Here is a 25,543-nt window from a genome sequence, read left to right on the forward strand (position 1 = left end):
CCTTGCCTTGATGCCATGCCGCATTTCCAGAGGCGATGACGACCTCGGTCTCCTTGGTCATACTCTTTGTCTATGGCTGCAATGGGTGGGTGGGTGTGTCCAGGTTCCAGAGAAGAACAACTGTTCTAGCTCAAAGCGGTGCGCCTCATTTCGTTTTGGGAACACTCTGTCGAGCCCTTCTTTCCGGTATCGGATCGCCACGCCGCGCCTCCACGACCCTGGTTCGTCCATTCGCACACGCGTTCTGACTGATTCACAGGCGCATTGTACCCGGCGAATAATGCTACACACCGACCATCTGACCAATTCCTGCACCTGCCCCTTGTGCTTGCTTGCATCCACCGGGTCCTTTGACCTTCCCATCAGCAGCAAGCAGGACGCCGGAGCTCAATGGCGACTCGGCCAATCTATCGCCATCTCCAGCTCCATCTCCATCGCCATCTCCAGCTCCATCTCCATCGCCATCTCCAGCTCCATCTCCAGCTCCATCTCCAACGCCATCTCACCTCTTCCGTAACCTTGACAGCCCTAATCTGACGGTACGTTGTAGTCAGGCATGCACGTCTTCACAAGTAAACGACGAGCCCCCGACCGGAAACAATCCACATTTTCGCAGCGGGTGTCAATTGCCTCCTGACCATGCCGGACAGCGCCGGTTCGCACTCACCGCCTCTCGGCCATTATCGGTTCACACGCCCTTGCTGTAAACCCTCGTCTGGCTATCCCATCGGAACGACTCATGGTGTGACCCCCAACATCATATAGTCTTGATCAAATGCCAAAGTCCCAAGCCCAGAAGGCCTCCAATAGCAGTCTGGGCGATGGCGGCGGCGGCAAGAAGCCTCTGCCGCCCAAGCCGGCCACCACCGACTCGAGTGGCGAACCCATCGACCCCAACAAGGCTACGCCCGAAGTCATCTTTAGCACCATGCGAGCCGAGGGAGACTTGCTTGCCCGCCAAGGCGACTTTCTCAATGCCACCAAGGCGTACACCCTGGCCCTGGAGATCCGGCCCGACGACTTGTGTTCGCTCATTGCCCGGTCACGGTGCTACACCCTGACGGGCGAGCCCCAGCTCGGTCTCGAAGACGCCGAGCATGCGCTGCGGGTCGATCCGGCCTCGATCCGCGGCCTCTACCAGCGGGCCGAAGCACTCTATACCATCGGTGACTTTGAGACCGCCTTGGTACACTACCACCGCGGCCACATGCAGCGGCCCGAGATTGTCGACTTTGAGATGGGCATTGTCAAGGCGTGCGAGGCCATCAAGGAAGCCATCGAGCGCATCGACCCCACACGCATGAAGGAGCAGCGACGCAGGATGCTCGAGCAGGAGCGCCTCGCCTCCCCGACCCTCAGCATCATCAAGCCGGCAGACTTACATGCCGGGCTGCCGCTGCCTCCGCCCGCCGGCATCCCCAAGAAGTTCCGGGCAAGGAGCGCTGGGAGTAGCAGGGGCAGCAACTACGGCAGTCGTATCGGGAGTGCCCGCGGACCCAAGGCCGCCCTTGCGCCCCTCGACGGCAACAGCGCCGAGGTGCAAAAGAACCTCCTCGAAGAGATGTACGACGACAAGGTCTTCTTCCAGGAGCTCGCCCAGGACGAATGCCTGCTGCGTGCCGGCAAAGGCGAGATTGCCGACCTGATCAACGAAGGGCTTCGGTACTTTGATGCCCGCATCGAGTTCTGGCGCCAGCGCAATCCTGCTGGTGTTCATGCCGTCACCGTGCCCAACCCGCTGCGAGATCGGTTCCGAAGCCGCATCAACTTTGCCAGAGACGCTCAGGCCATCGCTGTCGACCGGAGGATCATGAGCATGAGGTAATCTATTACGGGCGTCGGTGGTGGCTGTGGCCACACGGTCAACGAGTCGCTTGGCTGCCGAAGCACTGAACACTCTGATCCAGGAGTCGCTTTGGGGGTGTACTTCCTGGCTGACATCTACTGACATGCTCTCTGACGCCCTCTCGTTGTGCACAAGTTACATTGGTGTCCCAAAGAAGGCTCCGAGCAAGCAGGTCCCCTCCCAGACGCGGTAATCCGTCAAGCCGGTGTCTCCGATCCCGGCGTGCCACATCCTTGGAGCTGCCGCGATTGAGGTGGCAGGCCGAGTGCTTGCCTTGCAGAAGTGGTTCAAGTGACCTGACAAAGATATACTCTCTTTATATATACCTCTGCTCGTGAGAGGGAGCAGCGGGTGCCTGGGTCTCTCTGCTGCAGCCGCAACAAAGCAGGGCACTCTGGTTGACCAACTCGTGCCTCGAGAGGGGCTGGATGAATGATGATTGCTCCATGGTCTCTGCGTTTTCCACACCACTGTTGGGGTCTGTGCTTCATGAGGAACGAGCGGGCGTTGGATCTGGAGGCCATGCTGGCACAGGCGGTGGTGATTATGGGTGCTGCTCGCCGCTACTCGGGATCTGCGAACACACCCATGTGCCATGTCGCCACCAGCGCGCCGGCTTGGATCGCCGTGTGGCGCATGCGCGTCGGCTCCGCCTGGTCGCTCTGCCGATTTTCCGCCGCCTCTCTCGCCACCACCACCACTCTTCCCCTCGACGCCGCCCTCGCCAGCATCCAAGCCCGCATCCCCACCCGCACCTTCTTCTCCACCCATACTTGCACCATGTACACGCACACGAACTGGAGGCGGCAACTGGAGCAGTCCTTTGCAGGGAACGGCGGTATTCTCAATTGCAGTGGGTGTCACACCACACCTCCCTTCTCGTCTTGGGCCGCAGCCAGCATATCCCTGTTTTGCACAATTCCTTCCCTTGACTGATTGTGGATCTCTCCTTGGCTGCCCCTCTTCTTGCCTCGGCCACAGGCTTTGCCCAGCTGGCCACCATCGGTACTGATGGACGCCCGGCAAACCGAACCGTCGTAATCCGAGGCATCCATAGCGTCTTGGTCTCGGCTTTTCCCGATAGCCCCGCGACAGGGTCCAGGGTATTCTTTGAGGTTGCAACAGACCGCAGAAGCAACAAATGCAGGGAGATCCTCCATAACAACTTTGGCGAGCTCTGCATGTATGTTTCTTGCTCCCCCGTCCATTCTTCTGTCGCCTCTCACTGCAAAAGTCGGCATAGGCGACCCTCCACGAACCCCATCGGCGACTCTCTGACCCTCTCTGTTCCCATTCGCACCAGGTACTTTTCTGGCACCTGGGAGCAGTTCCGATTCGCCGGGCGGCTCTATCATATCCATAACCAGGTTCCGCAGCATGCCGGCCTGGCTGGCATCTCGCCAGAAGAGCTCGAGGCCGAGCGGTACCGAGTGTGGAAATATGTAATCAGCGAAAACACCCGCCAGTCGTTCGTCGGACCCACCCCAGGCACGTCCACGAATAATTTTGAGGACCAGACGCTGTTGAGCGCTCAAGTCGAGGCAAAGTCATCCCAGACGTCGGCGAGCGATCTCGGATACGAAAACTTTTCGCTTTTGCTGTTTGAGCCCGATCGGGTTGACTACTTGCAGCTTAGCACCAGACCCCACAGCCGCACCATCTTCAAGAGCTCTCCTGGGTTGGGTGTCGAGCAGTGGTCGTTCGAAAACGTCAATCCCTGAGGCCGTTGCGACGAGCGCTTTCTCCGGTGCAGACATTCGATTGTCTCCAATATACCAGTCATATCGGTGATATATTGGGTGCAGCGTTCAGAGATGTCTCAGTCGAGAGCGGTACCGACCCGGCGTGGACATGCACTCACAGACAGGGCGACATTCCGTCAAAGCAGCCTTCGCCAGCATCAGCCATTCGAAGAGCCGCGTGTATTGTCCAAGGTTGGCGTGGCGTGCATACTTGTGTTTTGCAGTGACATTCCTGCAAGGAGCGGGGTCCTCAGATCGGCAGGTAGCTTCGCAGAATCCGGATCATCACTGAGAGGGAGTTGGGTGGAGGTGACAGTTGGCAAGCGTGAGCATCAGGGGGTAGGACTGGGAGCCCGTATTAATCCGCATGGCGCCGAGGAGCACGCAAAGAGGTCTGCGGACCTCACCCGCAGCCAGATGCCAGAAGATGCCAGAAGATGCCATCTTCCAGCGCCCCCGATGCCTTACGGCGATGCTCGCGATACGCACCCATTCGCCCCAGCATGCGGGAGAGCACAGGGAGGATGATCGGAGCGACAACGAGGGCCACGGTCTTCAAATCAAAGTCGTCGTCGTCTTCGTCGGCATCGCCACCGTGGTCCGAGTCGTCGTCAAAGACATCGGTATCGTCGAGGCCTTCCTCGTTCAGGGCAGCGTGCCGGCCGAGATGCAGGGCTTCCGTCAGGCGGTCGACCAGGGAGGTCATGGCGATCAAAGTCAAGTGCTGGGGGCGGCTGGATCAGCACGAACAGAACCGAAACAGCACCGAGACGGCCGCGAGGGCATCTCGCCATGCTCTCGCCATGCTCTCGCCATGCTCTCGCCATGCTCTCGTCCTCGCGGCCCTGCATTTCTCATCCCCTGCGTCGCATCATCGATTGCCCGTTGCAGCACATCCATCGCCCATCTCGTCGCCGATCTCATTCATCGATCTCATCCACCGATCCATTCACAGCCGCTGCAGCAGCTCCGCCATGGCCGTCATCACCGTCCACATCAAATCATCCAACGACAACAAGTTTCCTGTCTCGGTCGACTCGGATGCTGCCGTTTCCGAGCTCAAGGCCAAGATCGCTGAGCAGCTGGCCTCCACGCCCAATCCAACCCCCGCCGAGAGTCTGCGTCTGATCTTTGCCGGCCGGGTGCTCAAGGACGAGCAGACGCTCTCTGAATGCAAGGTTGCGGACGGCCACACGTGAGTGCTTCTGGGCAGTGTCGGCCTGTCGCCTCAGCATCGTCTCGGCGTATCATCGTGCTCCTCCTGGCCGTCGATATGCCCTGGGCCAGTATCGCTGCCCGATTGTTGTATCGCCGCATCGTGTACGTGACTTTCAGCGACCGCATGCCGAAAGCCGGCGACTCACCGTCTGCCTCGGATGTTCATTTCCTCGCAGCATCCACATGGTTCGTGGCAATGCCCCTCGGGCTGCACCCGCAACCCCAGCATCGGCAGCGGCCCCTGCTCCCGTCCCCGTTCCCGTTCCCGCTGCTGCTGCTGCTGCTGCTGCTGCTGCATCGACCACTCCGGCTTCAAGCACCGGCATCCCTGCCGCCACCGCCCCTGCTGGATCAACGACCGCCCCGGCGAATCCCTTTGCTGCACTTGGGGGCCTGCCGCCCGCGTTTGGCGGAATGCCTGGAGGCTTTGGCGGCATCCTCGGCAGCCCAAGTGGTCTGCCTGGAAATGCAGGCGGCATGCCCGGCAACATGGACCCCAACCTCATGGCCAACCTGATGTCCAACCCTGCGATCCTGGCCAGCATGGGCCAACTGTTCTCCAACCCCCAGTTCCTGGATCTCATGATCGCCTCGAACCCCCAGCTTGCCCAGGTCATGACCCCGCAAATGCGGGAGATGATGCACACGGAAGAGTTCCGCAGAATGATCAGCGATCCGAACGTGCTTCGGGCGACGATGGCTCTCGGAGGCATGAACGGCATGAACGGCATGGGTGGCTTTGGCGGCATGCCTGGCCTCGGAGGCCTCGGAGGCATACCCGATCCCGCCAGCTATGGCGGCGGCTTCAACCCGAACGCAGCGACCCCAGCGGCCGATCCAACTGCCACCGGCACCGCTGCCCCGGCCCCTGGCTCCTTCGCTCCTGCCTTCAACCCGGCCCTCCTCCAGATGCTCATGAACGCCAATGCGGCTCCTCCCCAGCCCCAGGGCCCGCCAGAGGAGATCTACCAGACCCAGCTCCGCCAGCTGCAGGAGATGGGCTTCTACGATGCCGCCGAGAATGTGCGTGCTCTCACCCGGACCAACGGCAATGTCGAGGCTGCGATTGAATGGCTCTTCAGCCACCCGCCCGGCCGCGGATAAGCGCTCGAATGACCCGGCGTTTTCTCGCCTGCAGTGCCATCGGCTCTTTCGCTTGGCCACCGCTTCTCGACAACGCTCTGCCTCCTCTATCCGCCACATCGTCGATTTGCCCGACCCCTCTATCCATCTATCTATTGATCTGCCAATCTGTCTCGGCGTGTTTGTTGGCTGTCTTCGGCGATGGCCACCCGTCCTCCTCGGCTAGGCTCCATCTCCTCCCCAGGCTCAAACCGGCGTTTGCGCTCTGGAGCAGTGCAAGTTGGCGTCCTGACCGATCCGAGGCTCGAATAAAATTGTTGCGCTGCAACCAAGCTGTATTTTGACAAAGTCATCCGGTCGGGCTTGGAGCTGCGGCAGCGCCGATCCACACCATGGCCAGCCGACCGATTCCTACAGCGGGGCTGCATCTGCCGCGACATTCGAGCTCGCATCTTGGTGCGGTCGTGCATCAAGATCCTTGATGATGTCGTGCACATCTAGCAACTGAATATCGCCATTGATGTGGACTGCATGGATGCCGACTTTGCGAGCGCCTTGGACGTGCTGGATGCTGTCGTCGAAAAATACGGTCTCCTCCGGAGCGAGCGAGCCCAGTGGACATGCTTCCAGGACGTGATGGAAGGTCTCCTCGTCGGGCTTGCGCATTCCGATCTTGTGGGAGTAGAAGATGCGCTCAAAGAGCGAGATCCATGTCGGGAGGCCGCCCTCGACGTCCCGCTCGATGATACGGTCGACTTCCTTCTCGTGCACTTCGTTGATGTTGGAGAGCAAGAAAATGCGATATCCGAGTCCTTGGAGTCGCTGCAGGAAGCGGATGTGGGCCATCGGGATATCCAACAGCATGGCGTTCCAGGCTGCATCGAGTGCCGAGTCCGAAGCCGATCCCAGCTGCTTCGGAAAGATCGCACGAAGATAGGCATGGATGGTTTGGCCGTCCTCCGAGCCGATGTTGTGCTGGCCCCGCTCAAAGGCGTTCATGAACCCGGACTGTCGGTGCTGCGAGAATATTTGGTTGAAGTCGTCGATGCCAAAGCTGTCCTTGAAGGCTTTGGATGTCAGGTTGTAGTCGAGGTTGAGGATGACCCCGCCGAGGTCGAAGATCACGTTGCGGATGACCATGGTGCTGTTCCGGCCAGATGACGATGAGCAAAGGAGCCCGGGGATGATCCGACAGCGACGCCGGATCGAGACGGCGACAGCAATCCGCACACCACAGCGAGCGCAGAAAGCGGTCCAAGCAAATGGCTGCCATGGCCGCCATGGCCCGCTCGTTCGTCCTCCAGCAGATGCAGCTCTGTGCAGCACAGCATGGCCGTGACGAGCCCATGCGAGGCAGATGATTGGAGGCACCCAGGCTTCGGCATGCCGATCGAATGAGATGTATATTCGCTCACCCGAGAGCACTTGTACTTCTGAGTACTTGCGGCAGCACCGACTCTCTTCCAACCCTCCTTCCCCTCCCCCTCCCCTCCCTGAGTACCCAGCGACCCTTGGCTAGCCCAGTGCAATTTGCTTGGTGTACTCCCACACAATCAGAGCGCCGCTGACGTGGACATTGAGCGATCTGGACCGGACAGATACGACAAGCGTTAGGAGCGGGGACTGATAACAGCCCAGAGCGCCTCTGCACTCAGACAGCGTCAGAGTCTCGCTCATACCTAATCACTCCATACTGCGGGATCTCCAGAATGTGGTCGAGAAGGGGGAGAAGGTTTGGTGTAATGCCTTGCCGCTCCTTACCTGCGTGGATGCGCACCCAAATCGAAAAGCATCAGTTGCGACGTTCTCTGGCACAAGGTCATCATCCCAAATGGCGATGGCAATGGTCCGGGGCGTTGTGCTGTTCTTACCGAGAACCAGAACACTCTTTTTGGGAAAGGCGAAACGCTCGATTGAGACGCTGTTGGTGGCTTGCTCGATGCCAAGCAGCGAGTAGCCCTCCTCCTTCTTCTTGAGCAGATACTCCGTCAGGCCACTTTCCTTGACCTGGGTCGGGCGAGCCAACAGTGCGAGTAAGATTCCTGCCTATTCCGGCGACGATCACTTGCGGGACGCTTTTCAGCGGCAACACATACCTCGAGCATCGGCATCCATCGGTCGGCCGTCACCGCCAGTCCTTGGAATATTGGGTCGTCCTTGATCTGAGCGTCGACACAAGCGGATCGTTGCTCAGCCGCGACACAGTCGCAATCCGGTCGTCGCCCTGGGAGAACCGTGGTCTGATCCTCGGTGCATTGGCTGCGTAGCTTACCTTCAAGTTGTCAACGACCAGCAACTCTGCATTGAAAATCTCACAGGTTCTGCACAGTCCACCCAAGTTGGGCGCTTTGGAGATCAAGCTGGCAACCACAATCAACGGATGGCGGATCTTCTGCATTGCGGGGACATTGCTCATGTCAGCGCTTTCGGGTCCATCCTGCTCACGCCAAATGACTCGCGCATGTGGGAACAGAGGCCTCCTTCCGGCCCAAACTGTGCATCATGGCCAACCTTTTGTCGATCTTCTCGCTCTCTAGACAAGTCGATGTCGGTCTCCATCATTGCTTCCCATGGAACAATCTTTCTTTGGATAGGGCCGTCGATCTCGGCTACACTGTCGTCAGCATGGCCATCGGATCGGCGTTTGTTCTCATATGCCTCACCGTAGCTGGCGAGGTAGTGTGAATGCATTTTAGCTTGTCATTCCACAGAACTTCCCCAGTCGGATCGAGTCATGCTACTCACATTGCAGCTAGGTCTTGATTCCACCTCTCCCGAGCGAACCCGGGAGAAGCCAGCGGAAGTGAGCGGCCATCGGCTGGGTTGACGCGCGCGAAGGCGAGCTGATGCATTAAAGTCGTTCGGCCCCGAGGTGTTGGCGTTGATGACAGGGACGAGGGTCGAATCAGCAATGAATACGACCTCAAAACCGGCATCCGACCCAACACGCCTAGAGCTCTATGTATCCGAAAGCAGCGGCGATGAAAAGCGCCGTGCGGCGATCGCTAGTTCACCAAAGTTGATGCAGACACAGCTGTGGGTATCCAGTCGAGACACACCATCCATGTCCCTCGCTGATAGAATGCCTGCTTACTGTACCCACCGCAGCGACTCGCTCCTCCTCGACAATGTCCTGCACAATCATTGATCCCCGGAAGATAAACTCGAGCGTAACGTCCTTGAGCGGGTCGAACCCGCCTCCCAAGATATACGACTTGTCGCACTTCTCGCGGTACTTGATACAGTCGGCGTTGTCGGTAATGAACTTTGCCATGTGCGTCCCAAACATCTGTCCTTCGACGACTTCACGGAGATGCTCGTGCGACGAGCAATACGACCACGCCCGGAAGAGGGCATACTGGCTGAACAGCCGAATCGTAAAGTGGTGGCTGGTCGTCCATGGCGATGCAAGCACAAATATCTGAAATAGCGGTACGAGCAGCAGACCCTCATCAGCATGAGGGTTTCGGATGCGTGGGATAGCTGCAGTCAATACTGACCTTTTCGAAATAGCTCCTCTGGAAGGCCGGGTCCAGGTGATCGCCGACATGGACAGCAACGGTGAGGAGAGAGCTCACCAGTTGGGCCCGAGCGGATACATTGGCGAGCATGCTGGTTCCGCATCAGAGGTTAGATCCATAAGCCGGCCTCGCAGCTTCAAACTAGCTCCGCGAAGGAGGCACAAGAGGAGACCGACGGGTTGGTGGACAAGTGCTCGTGGATATAGCGCCAGTCTCGCCGGAAGATGGGGGGAGGGTGTAGACACAAACACTTACGTCCAGGCTTGCTCCATGGTCGACGGATAGGCGATGGCGATGCGCATCACCGCCCACTCGATGTAGAAACGGGTCGACACAATGTGCTCTCTCTCCATGCATTTCAGAAGCAGCCCCATATACCCCGGGGCCTCGCTCTCTTCCACAAAATGCAGGATAACGTGCACAGCAGTCCACAGGCGGACCTACAGATCGTGAGATGGAGTCGCATCAGTTGGGCATCATCGAATGGGGTTGTCGAAGCTGCGATCAATCGTCTGGCCATGCATCACATCTGCAGGCTTGATCTCAAGCCGCGTTGCCCACCTGCTTCTTGTGGTTGAAAGTGTCCATGTGCCTGGCTTCAAACTCCCCACAGACATGTCGCTCCAGCAGTGCCCGGAGGAGCTTCAGAGCCACTTGGGCCTCATGTGGGTTGCTGCGGTCCAGGCGCGACAACAAGTCATTCATCTCGACACGGACAATGTAGTCGTTGAGCGAAAAGTTCCAACCAGCCGTCCTGACCAATTTGGAATAGCAGTCACGGATGTGATCAGAAACGATGCAGACTCGCTCCTCACAAGGGAGAGCGCGTTGCAGCAGATCGGCACCGACTGTTCTTGGCAGACAAAATGAATAGCAGTTGACAGGCGTGCTCTACCCGCTCATCTCGTCCAGCTCCTCCTTGGCGTGCGTTTCTTGGTTCAGCTTGAGGGCGATGGCTGCATCCAGTTTGTGCTCATCTTTGTCCTTGTCTCTTGCAGGTCCATAGAGAAGTAGGTCCAACACCTCACCCAAAAGCTCCTCGAGCAAACAGAGTTTGGCACCAGACCGCCGCGACTGCTCGATCGACCGTAGTAGCTGGTGATACAGCAGTGTCGAAAACTTTGGGGCGATGCCTTGTCGAATCTCGCTCCATTGCAGTAGCACGCGAACAACCTGCATATGCGACCGCAAGAGAAAGCCTGATCAATTCGGTGATATCGTGGGACGATCTATAGATCGTAGCAACAAGAATCGTGTCTCAACCACCCTACCCTACCTTCTTGACGGGGTTGCCCTCTCCATAGAGACGCTTGTCGTTCAGCACACTGGGTGAGAAAAGCAATTGCAACAGCTGGTCGAGCAATGCCAAGAAAAATCGCGAATTTGACCAGTTCTCCTCGAGGATGGCGATTGTGTAGGAAACGATGTGATCGATCTGACTCAACACCAGTCGGTCAGTAACGAGAGTGCCCTCCATCAATTGGCATTTGATGCTTGAGCTGGAAATCAAGCCATGTGCCCCCCTGCCACTAACCTCTTCGACACTCTTGTCTTCCTGCAAATCGATCGACAGTCGAATGACTTCCAGGAGAGTCGGTGCCGTGACTTCTGTGGCATTCTCCAGCTCGTCAATCAACTGGCCGATAACACGACGAGGCAACAGAGAGGACATGTACTGTCCAACCAAGAGGAAGTTCAGATGCATCAGTCATGCTCCAGCCGCGCCCCAGCCGCCTCGGCGCCATCAACACACCCTGCAGATGCTTACTTTGATCTGCAGCTCAACGAGAGCGCGGGCAGCGCCAAACTGCGCGACCGTAAAGGTCTGCTGGATGCTGTTCCAATTCTTTTGTCTAAGACGGAGGATGCGAATGCAAAAGCAACCATCAGCATCTGCAAGGCGACGCAACAATGCCATTCCGCAGTGGTTCCAAGGGTAATTACGATATATCCGCATGCTCTTAATACAGAAATGCAGAAGCAGACATACCGGTCCTCGATGTCATTAAAGATCTTTATCATCTTGGTTTCGGTCAAGAACAACTGGATGTCGGGCAGACTCGCAAGATCCGGCCTGATCCCATGGCGAAGCAGTGTATCTGCCGCGACAGTGAACAGGTTCAAAGCCGCGTACTTGGCCCATTGTCTTGCAGCCGTTGTCTGGGCTGGGCGATGCGATATGGATGAGAACCCATGTTCCCACACACTCGCCAATCGCACCTTGTGACGAAAGAAATGCAATACTCACGCTCGCATGCCAGAATCTGGAGATTGTTGGTGCTAGTGGCGACCCATTTGATGGCATAGCCTGCAGCATCAGCTTCGCATCGGTCGCTTCCAGGCTGGAGCCACGAGAGACTCAGGATTCGCTTCAAAAATTGCGCTTGCACTACGATCATATCCATGTCTGGAAGATGAAGGGGTGCCGGCCACGAGCACGATTCAATTCACCGAGCACTCCTACTACAGGAGCATGGGATTATGCATACTCGTGATCAGCGCTGAATGCAACAGAATGCCTGAGCTCACCTCGGTGCTGGTCGTCTACCGTGCAAAGCTCGGCCTCGAAGTACACCGTAGCGGATTGGAGGACCTCGTGAAAGGTTTCAAAGAGCAAGAAGATTGCTGAAGGGCTCGGCTGTGAGAATAGTCGTGTGGTACTGCGCGCCGGTACATGGTGTTGTGCATCGCGACTGGCTACTTACGAAATCCGACCTGAAGACCCTCGAGACCCTTGCAGACCTCCTCCATAAGGATGATGCGTTGGTGCCGAGCAATTCGGGGTGTATAAGGGTGGTGCAGCGTCGATAGTCCGAGAAGCAGTGGGTCAAGCACATGCCGAATCGCCGCGGCAGACTCTTGCATGGCACTGCCATCTACCAAGAACACAATCATGCGACTGATTCGGCAGGCCATTTCCTGGATGTTTTCTTGAGAAGGCACTGGGATTCAACAGCAAACAGTATGGCAGGATCAAAGGATTAGACAACACGAGTGCTGGGCGCCATAGCCGTAACCCAGAACCAGCGCGCAAGATCACGCAATATGATGTGGACCAACAACCTACCATCCGCGTTGCTTTGCAATGACAAAAACGATCGCACACTGCTACAGAGCCCCTGAATGAGCCATGTACCCTGCTCTTGGTTCTTTGTGATATTGGATCGGCAAGCACCATTAGCTATCCGCACATGCATCACAGGCACACTTCAAGGGAGCCGGCTGGTTCTTACTGATGCATCGATCGAGTGAAGCCACGCTTTGATGGACAAGAACTCTGGGGAACTAAACCCGACGGCATCTTCGTTCATCACGCTCGAAATGACTCTGCGAAGCAGTGATATGTGAGTTACCCAAGCAAAACGACAGTGGGAGATGGTGCAACGTCGTCAAGTCGAATCACCTCGCGAGATGCTCGTAGGTTGTCTGGGTCGAGTCGGTTAGCCGAGCTATAGCTGCTATCTCAAGGCGACGAAGGTATTTGCGCGAGTTGAGTTTACTGGACACCAGCAAACAACGATGCAGCCCGAGCAGAGCATGGGAGGAGCACGAGTGGTAATTTCATCAGTATACAATGCTGTCTGATTGATTGCGCATCACGCATCAAAGAGCGCCTCATATGTTGCGATGACGACCAACCTCCAGACGTTGCTGGCCTTTTCGCTATCCAGAACATTCATGAGAAGCTGGAGATCCTTTGTAGCCCATGGACGGCACATTTCCGAGATCCGATGCGCCTCGACGGCGTCCATGATGCCTTGCAATATAAACAGCGCAGCAAACGGGCAGTTGAATCGAGGAAGGTTGGCGATGGCCATGGAGAGGAGCCGGCCCTGGAAACACATCACGTATCAGCGGCTGATCACAATACGGCGGACCGACTCGCGATCCGGCCTTACCTGATCGCTGACCGAATACCCGCTCAGGAGGCGTCCAATGAACTCCTTGAGCTTCTCTCCCATGGGCGATATGAACAGACCCAAGCCCGGAATGGTGTAGAACATGGTGACGTCGATGTGCTTATGGAAAAAGTCTGTGTATGACAGTGTCCTGTCAGCGCAGATGTGCATGATAGCGACCAATTGCGGCGGACGGGGTTGCCGAAACTCTACCTGTGAGAAACTTCCACTGCTGGCCCAGAAGGAGGGTCAGACTGTCTTCCAAAGACAGGATGTATTCGATGACCTTTTTTCGAATGACCAGTGTAAAGTTCTGGCAGCCCCGCTCAAATAGGAGGCACCACCAGGATACATCAATCTTGAGAGTCGATCCTCGGCTTTCCTTGGGCTGCATGAACGCAGAGAGCTTGGGAAGGATGGGCTGCAAAGGTTACGAGAAAGATTACACGGGATGAGTCGATGTTGCCTTGCGCCATGGATCAATCCAACAAGCACAGGGTTTGTTGGAGTTGTATCATCAAGGCGGGTTGATCTCGTACGGGGGGCTTACCACCACGAGGTGTGGATAGGACTCTTGCATGGTGTCGAAAAGCAAAAAGAACTCGTCCCACATTGCCGAATACGTCTTTGTATCTGCGCTGCTCCATTGGAAGTATCTGGGGGGGAGGCCAAGACGTATAGCGTCCAGAGTCAGCGCCGTGATATGCTGAAGCTGCCTCGGATCCAAATCAGCTGGGCTATCTGAGCAAGCACGCACCGAGTCCAGGGACGGTCATTTTGGGAAAGCTTGCTGTGAAACTGTTTTGAAAAGTCGACGACCCGTTTCAGCAAAAACAAAGAGTATTTCATGGCAACATTGTCCGAGCCCTCGAGCGATGTCTGGAAGTGGAAAGAGGGGAGTTCAGCAGCCGTACATCATCGACTTTAGCGGTAGGATGAGCGGCATTGAAATTGCTCATTAGGAGGCATGTCTCTCCGAATACGCCCAATACAACCAGCTCAAAGTCGACATGTGCAACGAATGGTCATCCGCCTCGCCCAAGCCTGCTGATTCAGATTGATGGGACCACGACTACTATCGATCTGTCGAGCGCGATCGCTTTGAGGATCGTGTACCTGAATGATCTGAAAGAGCGCAGGTTCTTTGCGCAGATCAAGGTCTGCATGCCGCACGAGCTGGAGCCGCCCATTGCGTTCCTCCAGCCCGAAGAAATAATCAAACAGGCGACACAGTGCGCCGGGCGCCTCCTTGTACAAAACATGCTCTGAGCCAAGCTCTTCATGGATCGTCAGTACTCGGGTCCAGATAGCCTGCATATGTGATGAGAATGAGTCAGCTGTATCGGGAGAGTACCTCTCCCTTGGCTGTTGGTATCTGCAGGACTGCGTACCTGGCACCAATCTGGGTGTTTGGCAGAGCCCTGTGAGGTGTTCCAAGCGAACATCGCAGGAACCTGCTCGTTTCCGACCTTGGCCCGAATAACCGGGTCGCCGCATCCCCACAGCCTCAGAATCGAGCTGAAAATCGAGTCCAGGACCTCTTCTTCAATGGAATCCAGATGGGTGCTTCTTCGGAAGACCCGCAAGAAGTACTCGAGTCCCCAGACGACGGCCAAGCTGTTCTCGCTCGAGTGCGTGCTGCTGCGGATCATGTTATCGGAATCGGTATGCGACTTGAAGACACAGTAGTAGTTCTTGTAGGGTTTGGCGCTACCAATGAACTCGCTGATCCCATGGAGAGCGTCCGCGGTGATTCTCGAAAAAAACTCGGCGTTTCCTAGGCTGATCTCCACCGCGGTATCGACGACTGCAATTGAGCGACCGTCAAGGGACCCGCCGATGTGAGCCGAAGTGCGATGACAGCCCATTTCATGTCGCTACGTCTGTGCTCCTGTCGTTACGATCGGTAGCGCCGCAGAATTGGCGAGATCCGCTTACCGCAGCGACAGGCCATGTCCTGCTTGCAAACGTCGGGCTCCTGCTGCGCCTGCTCGGATAGGTATCGTTGAACCGCAGCTGTGTAAAAGCTCTGCAGTGCTCTCTAGATATGAATGTCATCCCGTCAGTTGTTAGCTCAAGGCGTCATGCCCTCGATCGTTCCAGGAACAGTATTACGGCGAGGCCTGTGTGGCGCAATACTCCGGCACATACCTCTCTGATGGAGGCACATCCCGCAGCAATTTTGACCGCAGAGAGATAGGACTTTATGCGAGCAAGTTGCTGAGTTGGATCGGACACGCATTCGCTCTCCCGCTTGAGGTTGGCCACGATATCGAGGAACGGCTCGGGCCCCGAGGCCTTGCAACAGAAGCCAAATCGAGAGCATCAGCGGCCCATCCGTATTAAACTATGCGCTTGATGTGACTGTTGTGGCCGTGCACCACGAAGCTTTCGGGCGGGAGGAATACCTTCAGGATCGAGCCGTATATCAGATCAGTCTCAGACATGGGCCGGAGTCGAGAAGCGATGCTATTGGTGCTGTCGATTTTCTCAGAGCAGAGGATCGTGACAATCGTGATGTCCCAGGCAATCCAGGCGACCCGGCGATCTCGACAGCCAAGCAGGCGCCCGCCGGGTGGATGGACTTTTTTTTTTTTTTTTGGGCCAGGGCGCCCCCGTGCACGCACAGAACGGACCAACAGGCGGGCCTGTCCATCAGCCTGCCCCGTCCTGGAACCGTGGGTCCTCGCCCGATTTCCGTCTCGCTGCGTCCTTCTCCAGAGAGCCCCAGACGCAGACGCAGGGGCGGCGCCGGACACACCCGCGCATAGATTCAGCAAGCGGCGCAAATCAACGACATGGATGCCGTGAAGCCTGAGGATCTGTACGAGAAGCTCGAAAGAGTTGGTGCGTATCGGCTGCTCGGCTCATTCACATCGGCTCTTTCTGCTTTGAAACCCCACAACCCGTTGCCGGCCGGCCGTTTGGCCATGTCGAGCAGCTCTGCAAGCCCCCTCGGCGCACAACAGCCTCTGACGGCCTCCCAATTTGTATGCCCGATGAAACTACAGGCCGTGGGTCGTTTGGCGAGGTCTTCAAAGGGTAAGTGGGCCGTCTCCGATCTCCCTCATGAACGGCGTCACCATCGGGGCGCCCCAAGCAGCATAGTATCGGGCAGAGGGCAGCCCATCGATCCTGTCCACCGTCGTTACTTTCGAGTGTGAACATGGGCCATGCACTTTTCCGAGTGCTCATGTCGCAGGACCCTACAGGCGGTAGTCGAGAGTGCTTGCATGTGCCGAATCGGCCCTGCTCCTGGCTTGCATCTGCTCGCGGCTGGCTTGACGGCACTGGCCTGGATGCCGGAGCGGCCCATTCACTCTGCATGCCATCTGTACGACTACAAAGCCGAAACAAAAAGACAAACTTGTTTGTCGCAATCAAGGTGCTGAACCTCGATGCCGACGACGATATCCTGGATGTCCGGAAGGAAATCAGCCTGCTTTCCAACTGCGACTCGGAGTACATCACCCGATATCACGGCTCGTTTCTCAACGGTACCAAGCTGTGGGTCGTCATGGACTATGCTGGTGGCGGCTCAATGAGGAGCATTGTGAGTTGCCCGCATGCCGCTCCCATTGTCTGCAGCGTTGGCTGAATTGCAGCCAGGGTCCTGATGCTCACGGCTATTCCTCATTGCACCAGCTCAAGTCCGGGCCCATCGAGGAGCCATACATTGCCGTGATCGTCCGCGAAGTGCTGCAGGCCCTTATCTATCTGCACAAGCACGCCCATATCATCCACCGCGATATTAAGGGTAGGTACCATGACATGGTCGATGCATGTTCTGGCTGGGCTATGTTGCAGCCGCATAGCTCCCCCCACTCATCGGGACGACGACCGAAACCGCAGCCGCCAACATCCTCCTCACCGACAACGGGTCTGTCAAGCTTTGCGACTTTGGTGTGGCCGGCCAAATGAGCAAAGCGCAGAAACGCTACTCGTTCGTCGGGACGCCCTACTGGATGGCGCCGGAAATCATTATCCACAGCGCCTATGGCTACAAGGTATGGGGGGCCAACAGGAGCTCTGGTAGCACGCACACATGGATCGCCGGCGCAAGCGAAAGGCAGTTGCGATGCCGTCAGTCACAACGACAGGTCGGCCATAGGAGTGAACAGCTAATCATGCTAATCCTCAATCCCTCGCTCGGACAAGGCCGACATCTGGTCTCTGGGCATCACCATCATCGAGCTCGCAACCGGCAACCCTCCGTTCTCCGACCTGGACCCGCGCAGAGCCATCTTCCATATCCCGCGGTCCAATCCCCCCAAACTCGAAGATCGTTTCACGCAGGCAATTCGCGAATTCATCTCCTGTTGTTTGCAGCAGAACCCCGACGATGTAACTCGATCGTCCTGCTTTCGTTTGAGTGGTCTTTCTCGTGCGTGTGGTTTGTCGTGCCTTGGCCACCTCAGCTCACCTAAGTAATGTCCATGAATCCAGCGGCTGTCGGCCGAGGATTTGTTTAACAGACTGTTCGTCAAGACCGCCAAGCCCACTTCGATACTGCAAGAGCTTTTGATCCGTCATCGGTCGTGGACGGAAGCCAACAAAGAAACAGCAACGATATATGATCCGACGTAAGCCTGTTTCAACATCGCTGGAAAGATGCTCGGCATACGATCGGGGCCGTCTGTTTGTGAGCTTTATATGAACGAGTTGCGACACGGACGCTCCACATTTGATGTGCCACATTGGCCTCCTCAGATCATCGATACCAGAGCGTCGGATTCGCATCGGGAACATCATACCGAGCGACGCTAATACGGCCATGCACCAAAGCTGTTGGTCGTTTTGCGATACTGTACACGGTAGACTGACCCGTCACTCGCTCACCTAGTGCCAACGGCGACCTGGATCGCTCGCTTGACGAATGGAACTTTGATACCGTTCGTATCTCAAAAACAACATCAGATGGAGCCGCGGAGGACTTTGCAGGATCCCCCGCTGGCGACGCCTTTGACACGATCAAAATCACTCCGCTTTCGGTCCTGGATGCCAAAAACGCATTGTCGCCGCACGAGATGGCCAGCGCAGAGTCAAGCGATTCAGTCCCGGTCGACAGAGCTGCAGGCGACCCTGCAGTCGACAAGCCGACATCAACCGTCCTCCCCGAGTTTCCTCCGCTTGAGGGCCTCTCTAGTGGGCTCGGTGAGCTCATCCAGGACTTTATCAGCAAGGGCGGTGCCTCGGACCTCCCTCCAGAATCGACCGAGGCGGTACTGTTTTTAGGAATGGAGGGCGCATCGATGAAGCAATGGAACAATCCCGAATACGACAAGTCTGTGGCTGCAGATTTTTCCACGCCCAGCGGAGAAGAATCCACCAATGACAACGCCAACGTCGGTGCTGGTGCTGGTGCCAGTGCTATTGCTGGTGCCGGTGCCAGTCCCGCAACTCCGACCCGACCCGACCCGCCGATACCTCCCCCGAAGCAACAGGACGTCCTGCAATCGGATCTTTCTCGTCAAGCTGGTCCAATAGCACCCTCTCGCGGCAGCAGCAGCAATATCGGCATCCCAACCCTTGGTGGAAACAGGATGACAGAGGTACTCGAAGCCCGCCCGACTTCTTTGCCACGAACGAGCGCTTCCTTGCAAACAGCAACTGTCACCAAGCGTCGGACCGGAGCCAATGAGACACAGGCCGACAAAGATTCTGTCGACCGCAGCCTGGTACCTGGCCCGTTCTCACCCACCCACTCCAATGCACCCTATGGTCCACTGCACTCAGCCTCCAAAGCGACCATAGCCTCGGCCGCGCCGATGCCGGCCCCGCCGATACAGCGCTCGTCATCTCAAAAGTCGCTTGGGCACGCGCCCTCTGTCTCGACCGTTTTGTCGCCGCAGAGCGTCGTTGCCCAGGCGTCGCAAGCCTACGGATCGCCTGTTCGCAGAATTGCAACCTCCGAGCTTGCCGGGTCTCCCCGTTCCGTTGGTGCCGCCCAGCCGGCATCCCCACAACCGCTTTTGATCCGGGAGCGCTCGCGATCATCGTCCAACGCCCCGATCCCGCGGACTCATAGTACCGGGTCTATTCAATCGCCCGCCTCGAGCCCAGATATCTACAATCTTTCATCACCGCAGCTTGCGACTCCATCTAGCGGGCATTCCAAGACCCTGAGCGCTGTCAAGCAGATGCTTGGCTTCCAAGGCACCTCAGCATCCAGTCCCACCTTGTCGTCTATGCTCTCCAGCAGTCGCGAGCTTGCAACCTCGATATTTTCGAAAGGTTCGAGCTCGGCGAGCGGCTCTGGATCCTCTCTATCGTCTTCGAACTCGCCATTGTCTCCATCGCTGCGAAAGCAAAGCCTCTCATCTGCGATACGGCCGGACTTTATTCGGACACACGCCGTGTCGACATCGATGGACGAACGGATTCATCTCTTCAGCCCGGATTCCCACCACCCGCCCCCTGGCAGTACCAATCGAGCACGAGGCAGCAGCATACCAGTCGCATTCAACAGCGGACGCACACCAGTTCGCAGTCTGGCACGAGGCCACGAGCGCTCGGCGTCTTTTGGCGGAACAGCCTCGGCCCAGCACCTTATCTCTGGCGGTAGCGCCCATGTGGCCAACGATGTGCCCGACCGCAGCCGCCAAATGAGCTCCAGTAAGAGTCGGGCCATGTCGCTCTCTCCTGGACGGCAAATGGCAACAACGCTGAGCCCTGGGCTCCGCAGAAACACCAATTCGAATAAGGAGCGCCGTAAGCGCAGCGTCAGCCGCGATCCATCGGAGCGGGTATGTGAGAATGCACATGTCAGTTCCTCCAGCGGCGTCCCCGCTCTGTCGCATCTGTCTCATCATCTAACAATCTGGCGATCTGAAAATCCGGCAATGCACAGGGACGTGGGTTTCATCTTGATGCGTCATCCGTGCAAATGCCACCGCATTCCCAGCGGCTCGCTCGGCACCATTCCGCCGGCGCCGCTGAGAACTTTCCGAATGGCCGTCCGCCAAGTATTGATGCGACCCAGCACGGCCTTGCTGTCCTGTCGCTGGCTGACCGGGAGGATGGTCTATTAGAGGAACTCCGAGCCCGCATGGACGAGACGATCCGCCTTTTGGAGCTATTCGAAGCCGAGTTCTCGGTGCTAGATCCATGAATAGAGTATTTGCTGACGGCTTGCTTCGATGTTTTGAGCATGGTACGAGGACCTGTGGCAGCGCAGTCCACTCCTTGACGTCCCCGTCGATGCGTGTGTACTATGGGAGTACCCAAAGCGAAGTGGGAGATGAGATGGTCGAAGCGGGAGTTGGCTCGCCATCCACGCCCATTTTCAGGGCGCCATCTTCTCTCACCCAGCCGCGACGGCCGGACCATGGAGAATGCTCACAGATCAAGATATCGAGGACGCTCTTGCGTTTGCGGCCGTGCTTGCCGGGGATGCCCCAGTCTCGGATCTTTCGTCCCTTCCATGGGCCCGCGGCAGATGGAGCGGTAGGTCGACCTTGGATGACAGCCCAACACAGATCACTGCCCTGATCGACCCGGGCCATCCAGACCAGACTCTGTCTATACCGCCTCTCACCGACAGCAACCCTTGCTTTGCTTGGCCCCGAGCCGCTCAGATCTTATCCTGGATGATTATATCTGTGCCATCCAGCACACAATCCAAGATGCCATCGGATGCTACAAAGTAAAGCTTGGATCGGCTCAAGCGAGCTCCATATCATGCAACCTCTGTCGGGCAGAATGGGGCGGAATCGAGCCAATGCCGGCTGGACATGCATACCGCCTGTCTGTATTGCTCCTGCCGTCTTGGGCGCCGCCTTCTATCGCAACCGCTTGCGCTAACGAGACTATGGCTGTGCCGCCGGTGACTGCTGTTCCCCCATCCTGGCATACTCGGGCATATCCGCCGCCTGCCCCTCTTTCCAGGAATACGGTTTGGACCGATGGTGCACCCAAAGGCTTCCCGATATGCTCAAGAATATTGAATCGATTCTCGGTGCTGCTCTGAATCTCCCTGGAGAAATCAACCACGACTGGATCCTGGACCAGCTGAGAGGCGAAGCCATCTATGAGCTGTGTCCGTTCCTCCCGCGGGTGCTTGAGCGCTTGCTGTCTCGTCACGTCACATATTACCAGCGGACCGATCGTCCCGAATATCGATATGGTATGGTATATACTGACAGGCTGGCCTTGCATGAGCCGTTGTGGAGCAACAAGCCACCGAATGCATGTTCGATACTGCTCGGGGCTGACTAGGCGACCTGTTCGCCTTTTGATCTGCTCATGCGTCGCCGCCTGCATGGTCGCCAGTTTCGAATGTCTGCGGCGATCTCAACCGCCTTGGCCTTGGTCTCGTTTTGACGGATCCGGTGGCAACGGTCCTGTTCAAGTCAATCGATTCCAAGCTGTCACGGAGCTGCAAGGCCGTCTTCCACAAACGCACACTCGGCCCATGCCTACGATGGATCGACGATTATCTGATCCCCTGGCTTTGCATTGCTTTTGGATGCGATGGTGAGTATTGCTCTGGCGCATTATGATCCTGCTTCAAGCGGTGGCAGACCGAGGTAAATCGGACCCACTTGACATTACCGGGAGTGTGTCGGACTCTGATTCAGGCGGTGCTCCTAATTCCATGTGGACAATCCAGACTCGAGTCAAGACGATTTCATCTATCCATGGCGGACGCGGTTGATTCGACACTTTCATCGGTGCTTCTTTGGTCTGAGGTAAGTCTCTGCTTCTGCTTGACTCGGCTGGCTTGGATTGGCGGCTTGAGCATCAGCATCAGCATCAGCATCAGCATCAGCATCAGCATCAGCATCAGCATCAGCATCAGCATCAGCATCAGCATCAGCATCAGCATCAGCATCAGCATCAGCATCAGCATCAGCAACATTCTCACCCATGTCATCATCGATAGGGTCAGCGAGCTCTTTGAAATCATTGTCGAGTTTCCGTACTCGCGATGTGCGCTGTTGGATCTCTTGGTATGTACAAGCTGCCATTGAGTGCATTTCATCGTCAGACAGCAGCAATGGCAACTCACTAACACTCACTTCCCACACAGGAGTCGCTGAAGGTGACGGATCGCTCCGAGCTCCTAGTCAGCTCGCTATCAAAATCGTAAGCCGCCGATACACCCCAGCGCAACGATCGATCGTTCAGCATCCATTTCCTCTCCCCAATGACTATGTCACAAGTGCTGGATATTCACAATCTTCATCTATCCTTGTCGGCCCTGGCTCGACGGCTTTGAAGCATCGGCAAGCGCTTGCTTCAACCGGGTGCAACCACCGCAACGATTGTGGATTTCTACATCGCACTACAGAAGAGCGTACTGCTCCTCGATCCAGTCGGTGCGATGACGCAGACTCTAGGGGACCCCATCAAGCAGTACCTCAGGTGCGCCTATTGTGCGCTACCCTCTCCCGCTCAGTAGCCCGCTCCCGTTCGCTAGCCCGAAAGCCCGTGGTGATTTTTGATTGGCTTCAGAACAGTAGCAAGGATGGACCAGGTCCTGGAAGCTCTGCGAGTAGCGCGGATCAGTTGTCTGACCATGGATCTGTGTTCATTCCCAGACAGCGAAGTGACACCGTCAAATGCATCATATCAAAGCTGATCGATAGCCCGGGGAGCGAAGGTGGACAACACGACGACGGGAACAACGACTTGGCTGTCGAATCTGAAGGTTTGAATCGGCTCCGATCTGGCATTCGTGCATTGGCTTGCCGACCACGCCCTGGAGATTGCCTCGCACCAGGAAGACGAATATCGATTGCGGTGCACTAATAATTGTTGATCAAATCGACCCTCCCCTCCCCAGAAGGTCCCCTTCCAGAATCGATCGTCCGAAATCTGCTTAGCATCTACGATACTTACGATGTGTTTGTCAAAGAGTTTCAAAGTTCTCTCGCGAGCCGGCTGTGCCGTTTGCCCAATTACGACACCGTTCTCGAGGTAGGTTGGGTCGCGTTGCTAGATGCCTGGCTTGCCATCAAGGTTGTTCTGACGTTTCTGGGCAAATCAGATGGCCCAAGTTGAGCACCTCAAGACTCGCATCGACGAATCAAACCTACAAAACTGCGAAGTGATGCTGCGAGACATTTTCGACTCCAAGAGGATCGACAGCCTCATTCACGAAACCGGTTTCTTCAAGGTATTTTTGCCCAGGGATAGATGGTGATGGGCAGCTCTGATGCTAAACGACCGAGCGGTGGATGGCACTTTGCTGACGATTGAACGCCTAGCAGGTCCCACTCCACAGCAGGATTCTGTCTCGGCAGTACTGGCCCCCTTTGGAACAGGAGATGTTCAAGCTACCTGATGCGGTGCAGAGGTACGGACAGTCTTGAGCTGCACTGCATCACTGCATCACTGCGTCACTGCATCACTGCATCACTGCATCACTGCATCACTGCGTCACTGCGTCGATCGATAAGCACGTGTTGTTGATGATGCTCCGTCAAGTAAATGACTACGTCTTGTTCAATGCCCTCTGCGACCATGCTCAAAGTCAAATGGAGGAGTACCAGAAGATGTATGGGGACATCAAACAGGGACGAGCACTCAAATGGATACCGTCCGCTGGAACAGTCTCGTTGACACTCGATTTGAAGGATCGCCGGCTCACTCTAGACGTGACACCTTTCCAGGCATCGATCATCTCGTGCTTTGAAAACCAAGGTTGGCTTGCAGCAAGATCGCTCTGCACGCCTACAATCTCGCCATTGGCCTGGACAACATTAACGATGGCTTGTGGTTTCCCCGTAGCGGAATGGACCCTTGCAAAGCTCGCGGCCCATCTTGAAACTTCGGATAGCACCCTCAAGAAGAGGATGGCATATTGGATAAAGATGAATGTCATATCAGAGCCGGCCGACGGCGTGTATAGACTGATCGAGGAGTTGGATCCTCTTGCTCACGGTAAACTGGCCGCCAGCAACATCCAATTGTGCTTGCTCTCTTCGGCTGGGAATCAACTGATAATGGCTGCTTGTCTTTGCCACCCACATTGGCACTGAATTGTGTACAGATGCAGAGGTGAAATCCGCGTTTGTCCCTGCCAACGACGCTCATGGGAGGCCGGCCCAACGGACCACGGCCGAGCCCGAAGAAATGTGGGCATTCCATATTCAAACAATCATGGGGCTGTTCCCGGCGCTTACGGCTGAGGAGCTGCTGCAGAAGATGCAAATGATGTCATTTAATGGAAATGTGGATAACGTCAAGGCGCTGCTCCAAGTCCTCGTTGTTGACGGAAAGGTTAAAGCCTGCGGGCAGACATATTCGCTCAAGCAGTAGCGGAACTTGGAGGGCATGGTGATTCCAAAGTCGCATGTCCGGATTGTATTTTCGTAACCATCCGACTAACAAAATATTATAAGAGCAAAGCAAACACGGGATGGCCCATGTGCAATGGGCATATAGGGTACAGATGCAACAAATGCTCAATGGAATGGACGGAAGGGGGCAGGGGGCAGGAGTCGAGTGAGGGCAGGGTCGATGGAAGACATTCTCAGTGTATGGGATGTACACTTTATTCAGAAAAAAACGGGACAACATAGCCGTTTCCATGAACATGTAGTATGTGCTGTGCTTGCGTCAAGCAAAGCCACAAGAAATAAAACAGATCACTTTGGCAGCCTCCGAGTGAAGACCGCCGGTCGCTCTCCGATCTCCACAATCGACCTGCATACTGTGATCATGTTGCGCGCCGCATTGACGTCGCGATTCCACACTGTCCGGCAGCTGGGATTCTTGCAGCTCCTGACAAAGTGGGAATTCGCAACACTGGGCGCATCGAGTCCTTCCAACCGAACTGGCTCCAGGCACTTGGAGCACACTTGCGAGGTGTTGAACTCGTTCGTCGAGACTACCTTGACGCTTCCATGATGGTGATTGGGACGGCGTCGGTGGTGCTCGAATTGCTCAAAGTACCGAGCAAACCGCTGCCTCCGAGGGCTGGATGCATAGCCCTTGGTACATGCGATGCAGCACACCAGAGTGGTTGATGGCAAATGCAGCCGAGACAGACTTGTGTTTCATGTGATTGCGCTGGCGAAGCGGAGCACCCTTCGGCGAGTATCCGTAAAGAGGGAAAATGGATTTCCTGATCCCTGTCTCATCGACAAAAACGAATCGCCGCGGGTCGATGGAGCGGACCTGGTCCCTGAACTGTGCCACTCGCTCATCCAGTCGCTTGGACTTGTAGAGGTGTGTTGCCCTCTTGTGTGAGAGACCTGCTCGCTGGATGGCAGTGTGGCAGAGTGA

The 25,543-nt window shown here is 56.5% G+C and overlaps 9 protein-coding genes across 9 annotated transcripts; 6 read left to right on the plus strand and 3 right to left on the minus strand.

Annotated features, from left to right (window-relative positions):
- The first annotated feature begins 406 nt into the window (after positions 1 to 406).
- BJ171DRAFT_502070 (uncharacterized protein) lies at positions 407 to 2,303 on the plus strand. The gene is made up of 3 exons (XM_053110746.1): positions 407 to 539; positions 766 to 1,821; positions 1,982 to 2,303. The coding sequence occupies exons 2-3, from the start codon at positions 776 to 778 to the stop codon at positions 2,037 to 2,039; spliced, it is 1,104 nt and encodes a 367-aa protein (XP_052967505.1). The 5' UTR covers positions 407 to 539; positions 766 to 775; the 3' UTR covers positions 2,040 to 2,303.
- Positions 2,304 to 2,559: 256 nt separating this feature from the next.
- On the plus strand, positions 2,560 to 3,637 carry BJ171DRAFT_502072 (uncharacterized protein). The gene is made up of 3 exons (XM_053110747.1): positions 2,560 to 2,699; positions 2,828 to 3,029; positions 3,150 to 3,637. Exons 1-3 carry the CDS (start codon positions 2,627 to 2,629, stop codon positions 3,565 to 3,567), a joined length of 693 nt encoding a protein of 230 aa, XP_052967506.1. The 5' UTR covers positions 2,560 to 2,626; the 3' UTR covers positions 3,568 to 3,637.
- An 848-nt stretch (positions 3,638 to 4,485) lies between these two features.
- Positions 4,486 to 6,228, plus strand: BJ171DRAFT_598531 (uncharacterized protein). The gene is made up of 2 exons (XM_053114847.1): positions 4,486 to 4,783; positions 4,983 to 6,228. Exons 1-2 carry the CDS (start codon positions 4,563 to 4,565, stop codon positions 5,908 to 5,910), a joined length of 1,149 nt encoding a protein of 382 aa, XP_052967507.1. The 5' UTR covers positions 4,486 to 4,562; the 3' UTR covers positions 5,911 to 6,228.
- On the minus strand, positions 6,229 to 7,272 carry BJ171DRAFT_502077 (HAD-like domain-containing protein). Its single transcript, XM_053110748.1, has one exon. It carries the CDS (start codon positions 7,027 to 7,029, stop codon positions 6,301 to 6,303), a length of 729 nt encoding a protein of 242 aa, XP_052967508.1. The 5' UTR covers positions 7,030 to 7,272; the 3' UTR covers positions 6,229 to 6,300.
- Positions 7,273 to 7,404: 132 nt separating this feature from the next.
- Positions 7,405 to 8,287, minus strand: BJ171DRAFT_423300 (Alpha/beta knot methyltransferase; the record flags this gene model as incomplete). The annotated part of the gene is made up of 5 exons (XM_053107591.1): positions 7,405 to 7,474; positions 7,569 to 7,650; positions 7,761 to 7,896; positions 7,986 to 8,051; positions 8,162 to 8,287. 5 exons carry the CDS (start codon positions 8,285 to 8,287, stop codon positions 7,405 to 7,407), a joined length of 480 nt encoding a protein of 159 aa, XP_052967509.1.
- Positions 8,288 to 8,867: 580 nt separating this feature from the next.
- On the minus strand, positions 8,868 to 15,845 carry BJ171DRAFT_73455 (uncharacterized protein). The gene is made up of 25 exons (XM_053115866.1): positions 15,718 to 15,845; positions 15,461 to 15,607; positions 15,248 to 15,350; positions 14,701 to 15,116; positions 14,426 to 14,620; positions 14,067 to 14,188; positions 13,860 to 13,965; positions 13,523 to 13,730; positions 13,310 to 13,443; positions 13,050 to 13,243; positions 12,814 to 12,909; positions 12,644 to 12,737; positions 12,478 to 12,559; positions 12,116 to 12,352; positions 11,940 to 12,035; positions 11,659 to 11,817; positions 11,401 to 11,575; positions 11,179 to 11,263; positions 10,945 to 11,085; positions 10,687 to 10,845; positions 10,306 to 10,583; positions 9,972 to 10,164; positions 9,666 to 9,850; positions 9,390 to 9,501; positions 8,868 to 9,310 (listed from the first exon to the last, which is right to left on the minus strand). Exons 1-25 carry the CDS (start codon positions 15,754 to 15,756, stop codon positions 8,900 to 8,902), a joined length of 4,167 nt encoding a protein of 1,388 aa, XP_052967510.1. The 5' UTR covers positions 15,757 to 15,845; the 3' UTR covers positions 8,868 to 8,899.
- A 789-nt stretch (positions 15,846 to 16,634) lies between these two features.
- BJ171DRAFT_423211 (kinase-like domain-containing protein) lies at positions 16,635 to 17,896 on the plus strand (the record flags this gene model as incomplete). Its single annotated transcript, XM_053107587.1, has 5 exons — positions 16,635 to 16,862; positions 16,955 to 17,066; positions 17,162 to 17,316; positions 17,468 to 17,653; positions 17,756 to 17,896. 5 exons carry the CDS (start codon positions 16,635 to 16,637, stop codon positions 17,894 to 17,896), a joined length of 822 nt encoding a protein of 273 aa, XP_052967511.1.
- A 293-nt stretch (positions 17,897 to 18,189) lies between these two features.
- On the plus strand, positions 18,190 to 20,442 carry BJ171DRAFT_73466 (uncharacterized protein). The gene is made up of 2 exons (XM_053115867.1): positions 18,190 to 20,020; positions 20,160 to 20,442. The coding sequence occupies exons 1-2, from the start codon at positions 18,337 to 18,339 to the stop codon at positions 20,177 to 20,179; spliced, it is 1,704 nt and encodes a 567-aa protein (XP_052967512.1). The 5' UTR covers positions 18,190 to 18,336; the 3' UTR covers positions 20,180 to 20,442.
- Positions 20,443 to 21,241: 799 nt separating this feature from the next.
- BJ171DRAFT_73494 (uncharacterized protein) lies at positions 21,242 to 24,730 on the plus strand. The gene is made up of 13 exons (XM_053115868.1): positions 21,242 to 21,434; positions 21,661 to 21,784; positions 21,921 to 21,999; positions 22,194 to 22,260; positions 22,341 to 22,396; positions 22,532 to 22,675; positions 22,852 to 22,961; positions 23,097 to 23,230; positions 23,301 to 23,429; positions 23,521 to 23,609; positions 23,787 to 23,956; positions 24,044 to 24,196; positions 24,306 to 24,730. Exons 1-13 carry the CDS (start codon positions 21,339 to 21,341, stop codon positions 24,572 to 24,574), a joined length of 1,620 nt encoding a protein of 539 aa, XP_052967513.1. The 5' UTR covers positions 21,242 to 21,338; the 3' UTR covers positions 24,575 to 24,730.
- Positions 24,731 to 25,543: the final 813 nt, after the last annotated feature.

This window comes from Polychytrium aggregatum (assembly GCF_025602895.1).
Source record: "Polychytrium aggregatum strain JEL109 chromosome Unknown BJ171scaffold_15, whole genome shotgun sequence".
In the NCBI taxonomy this organism is placed as follows: Eukaryota; Fungi; Chytridiomycota; class Chytridiomycetes; order Polychytriales; genus Polychytrium; species Polychytrium aggregatum.